This window comes from Acanthisitta chloris, unplaced genomic scaffold, assembly GCF_000695815.1.
Source record: "Acanthisitta chloris isolate BGI_N310 unplaced genomic scaffold, ASM69581v1 scaffold22799, whole genome shotgun sequence".
NCBI classification, from domain to species: domain Eukaryota; kingdom Metazoa; phylum Chordata; class Aves; order Passeriformes; family Acanthisittidae; genus Acanthisitta; species Acanthisitta chloris.
This window is the reverse complement of record NW_008693436.1, coordinates 40,050-44,462: the sequence shown is the minus strand read 5'-3', so window position 1 is coordinate 44,462 and position 4,413 is coordinate 40,050. Positions and strand designations below refer to the sequence as shown.

Here is a 4,413-nt window from a genome sequence, read left to right as displayed (position 1 = left end):
GAGGAGATCTCCTCTGTGGGGTGGGACTCGTTGGTGGGGTGAAGGGATCCAGGCAAACAGCCACCAAAGGAAACATAATGCAACTGAAGATTGGCACAGAGCGCGGTGAGGCTTGATTGCTTTCCTTCCGTCCAATTTAACGTCACACTGCTCTGGTGAGGAGCAAAGGGCCACCAGAAACGCCCCCGGGGTGCGGGTGGGGAGTACAGTCACACACAGCCTGCTGTGAACGGGAGCTACTTCAACAGGAACACTGACCTGAGGAGGGAGCAGAGCCTGGAGAACAGTGATGCCAACTCCACTTCTCAAGAGCAACACGACGGCCAATGTTGCCTAGCCAGGCCGGAGAGACAGGCTGATCACATGCATCACGTAGAAACATTCACTAAGAGCGTAAAGTTTTTTCAAGCACTATTTCTTGAGGTTTCTCTGCATTATAAAGTTTTCCATCGAAGGAATGTACATCTCACAGGACATCGCAGGGCTATTATTTCTCAAATTACCCCTTTCACCCTCCCTCCCCAAAATATTCTTCCTCATTTTCCCCTGGTCATAACTTTCCCCTTTCTCTTACTTCTTTTGAGGCTCCTGGTTGCAGCTCTCCACGTCTGAGCAGACTAAGTTGCCACTTGAATGCTTTATTTTCCTTGGAATAAGGGAAGTTCAACAGTAAGACAAATCTGAAGATTAAAGCTCCATCTCAGGTTGTAGTTTTTTCTCAAGTGTCCATTGATAAAACCACCCTCCTTTGCCCCCTTTCCCCAAAGTACTTATTTACACATAGGCAGAAAAAAACCCCTCTGAAAAGCTCTGGACTGTCCTTTTTAACTTAAAAAATAATAAAAAAAAAGAAAATAAGGGAAAGGCACTATGGAAAAAATTACAGAATGTGCTCAACCGTACACCTTTAAGAAAAAACAAACCAGCTGTCAGCACAGCATTGACAGACTTCAGTTGTACATTGGAGTTTCTCAAAGCAGCTCTGTGACTCAAAAGAATGAAACAGAACAAAAAGCCACATAACTCTTCTCCCTTCCTCTGCTTGGAAGCTGCTGAGCTTCAGAAGAAAGTGCCAAAGTAGAAGAGACAATAAAAATTAGATTAACACCTCATCTTTCCCAGGCAAGAAGAGCTGAATGTTGAAGGCAAAAGCAGAGACTGATGGTTTTTGTTTTTTTTTAAAGGCAGGACTGTGGATTTGGTTCTTCTCTCATGTCCCTTCATGTCAAATGAAGACTGTTTGGAGAGAGAGAAAATACCAGCAGAGTTTCTCCCTTTTCCTTTAACTGCATGGCTAGGACTGTATATGGCATTAAAACTTCATGCACTGATGGGCAGAGGAGGAGGGGGAAACAAGAAGAGTGAATAAAAGAGGATAACCCAGGAGCAGCTGAGGAAATTTGTTATTTTCATTTTTCTCTCTCTTTTATTTTCCTTTTTTTTATTCTTTTTTTTTTTTTCTCCTCTCCTTTCAGATAAGTTTTGGTGTGTAAGTTGAACTCTTCCCCCCCACCCCTGAAGTTCCGTACTGCGGGAAGGAGGATCACCTCCTGGTGAAAGGTGACTCTGGTTTTATCGCCGTGTGATTTTTTAGGTCACTGGCTGCAGTTAGGCTCTGTATGTGTATTTACTGTTTCTCTGGTTTCCTTAAATAATCTCTAATATTTATCTCTAGATGTTCCGGTTCACTGGGGTCACGTAGTTGCGTGGAAACATGCCCGTCTGTCCGCGGCAGGCTCCCTTCCACCAGTTGGGGTCAGAATTGTCAAGGACTTGGATAAAGTCTCCCCGATGGAAGCCCAGCTCTCCTTCCTCTTGGGGATCGAAATCGAACAGGGCCTGAACGTATGTTGGTTGCTGAAAGGGGAAAGAGAAAGAGACACACAGTGAGAATCACCCACAGCACTGAGCTGCTCCCTCGGGCAGGAGCTGCACTTACACCGAGCTCTGGCAATAAACATCCAGGTTGCTTCCCTGCAAGCTTCCAGCATCTGGAATGAGGGGTTAAAACAGGGAAGCAGAGGATCTAGAAGACCTTATATAGGACCTTGAGTTTCTGAGAAAGAGCCAAAATAAGAGAGCAGATGATTCTGATGTTTCTCTAGTATTTTTCAGTATTCATATCTTCCTGTACATCCATTCTCTATTGCAGTGCAATAGTGTTGCTGCTTATCATAGAATCAACCGGGTTGGAAAAGACCTCCAAGATCATCAAGTCCAACCCTACTGTGGTTACTAGACCATGGCACTAAGTGCCACATCCAGTCTCAGCTTGAAAACCTCCAGGGATGGTGAATCCACCACCTCCCTGGGCAGCACATTCCAATGCCTGAGCACTCTCTCCTTAAAAAAATCTCTTCCTAATATCCAACCTAACCCTCCCCTGGCAGAGCTTGAGTCTGTGCCCTCTTGTCCTGCTGCTGGTTGCCTGGGAGAAGAGACCAACCCCCACCTGACTCCAACCTCCTTTTGGGGAGTTGCAGAGGGTGAGAAGGTCTCCCCTGAGCCTCCTCTTCTCCAGGCTGAACACCCCCAGCTCCCTCAGCCTCTCCTCATGGCACTTGTGCTCCAGTCCCTTCACCAGCCTCGTTGCTCTTCTCTGGACAACTACTGCAATGCAATAGTGTTGCTGTTAATTTGCCCTGTTTTCACCAACTGACAGCACAAATATTACTTATCTACCTGTGATACACAGAGTTCCCCCTAAAAACTGGATGTTGGCATTGTACACATTTTCCTTCAAACTCTGTTCTGTCACAGAGTATTTTGCCTGGTCAGTAAGTACTTCCATTCTGATGGGAAAGATAACAGTCCATTTGAGGTTGCTTCCAACCCAAACCATTCCAGCTGAGGGATCTAAATATACACACTTCCATAGACAAGAAAAGTCAGTCAGCTTCTTTCCACCCCTATCCATTTACTCCAAGATGAATCCCACTTTAGATGGGTTGCAATAGCCTGATCAGTGCACTCCAGCAGGACACTGCTCTTACCTGTGGCACCTGTTCGATGTCTCGGAGAAATATTTGCTGGTTCCTGGAGACAGATGTGGATCTGTGATAATCTACCAGCTCGTTCAAAGAATTGAACTTCACCACCCAGAGGAAATACTTGCCAGCCCCATCTCTAAGCACCTTGAAGTGCTGCACATCGTTTCCAAACCTGTGTGGAATGAAGAGCATAACAAAGTACATTATTAGTCACCAAGCACTTCTCTCTTTGAATCATCAGCAGAGTTTGGAATGAAAAGGTCCTTCAGGGCACTGTGAAAACTGTCAGTGACACAGTAATGTAGGTGCAATCCCAGAGTTGGCATCCAGCACACTTAATTCTTCATGTATGTTATGTATGCAGTCACCTGTGTCACTGTTCACTATGAAGCTAATATGAAACAACTCGTTAGTGCTGCCCCTGCTCTGCCTTCCTCAGCCCCAGAGCTTCTCACCACTGCAAATCCTGCAGTCACTGTTTAGGAAAAGGACTTTCCTAAATGATACAAAACACCCAACTGAGACATTACCACCAGATGGCAACACAGGCAGATCTATGCCATCCTGACTTCTGTTTCTGAAAGGAATGCACTTCCTGCAATGAAGCTTCCCTTCACAGCTAATATTCTGGCTCAGGTGATTGCATCCAAACCAGAGATATAAAGAGCTCTAAAATCAGTGGGTTTAGTGCAGTCTGTTGGCATGACTCAGTGCTGCTGTACAGAAGGACAAAAATTTGGTTACAGACCAAAGATGACGAGAAAAAACCCCAACAAATCTTGTGGAGACAGATCACTGATAGCCACAGAAAATAGAACCAGCTAGGAACTGTGCATGGATAATAAAAAATTTGTTAGGATTCTAAAGAAAATCTTGTTTCTTAATGGTAGGAAAGGGGAAGATAACAGAAAATAATTTTAAAAGGCCAGAAATCAACTGCTGAGGAGCCTCCCAGCCCCATCCCATGTTAAATTATGTCACACACCCTCCTTTCAAGTTTCTGGTACCTCTGCTGGACAGTGACTTCGATCACAGAATGGTTTGGGTGGGCAGGGACCTTAAAGATCAGCCAGTTCCAACCCTCTTCCACCAGTCCAGGTTGCTCCAAGCCCCATCCAACCTGGCCTGGAACACTTCTAGGGTTGGGACAACCACAGCTTCTCTGGGCAAGCTGTGCCAGACTCACCACCCTCACAGGGGAGAATTTCTTCCTAATATCTGATCTACACCTGCCCTCCTTCAGCTTAAGGCCATTCCCCCTTGTCCTATCACTCCAGGCCCTTGTCCCAAGTCCCTCTCCAGCTCTCCTGTAGCCCCTTTAGGCACTGGAAGGTGCTATAAGGTCACCCCAGAGCCTCCTCCTCTCCAGGCTGGACAGCCCCACCTCTCTCAGCCTGTCTCCATAGGAGATGGGAGACAGGGA

At 46.1% G+C, this 4,413-nt stretch overlaps 1 protein-coding gene across 2 annotated transcripts in view; it reads right to left on the bottom strand.

Moving 5' to 3' along the window:
* Positions 1-1,466: 1,466 nt before the first annotated feature.
* Positions 1,467-4,413, bottom strand: part of GRB2 (growth factor receptor-bound protein 2) — a 42,922-nt gene continuing 39,975 nt past the window's right edge. The window contains exons 4-5 of one of the 2 annotated variants that reach the window (XM_009083081.1): positions 2,994-3,162; positions 1,467-1,857 (exon numbers count right to left, since the gene is read on the bottom strand). In XM_009083081.1, the coding sequence (XP_009081329.1) occupies positions 1,672-1,857; positions 2,994-3,162 (355 nt within the window). In that variant the 3' untranslated portion in view covers positions 1,467-1,671. The remainder of the gene's footprint in view (positions 1,858-2,993; positions 3,163-4,413) is intronic. The other variant, XM_009083082.1, reaches the window with a different exon arrangement.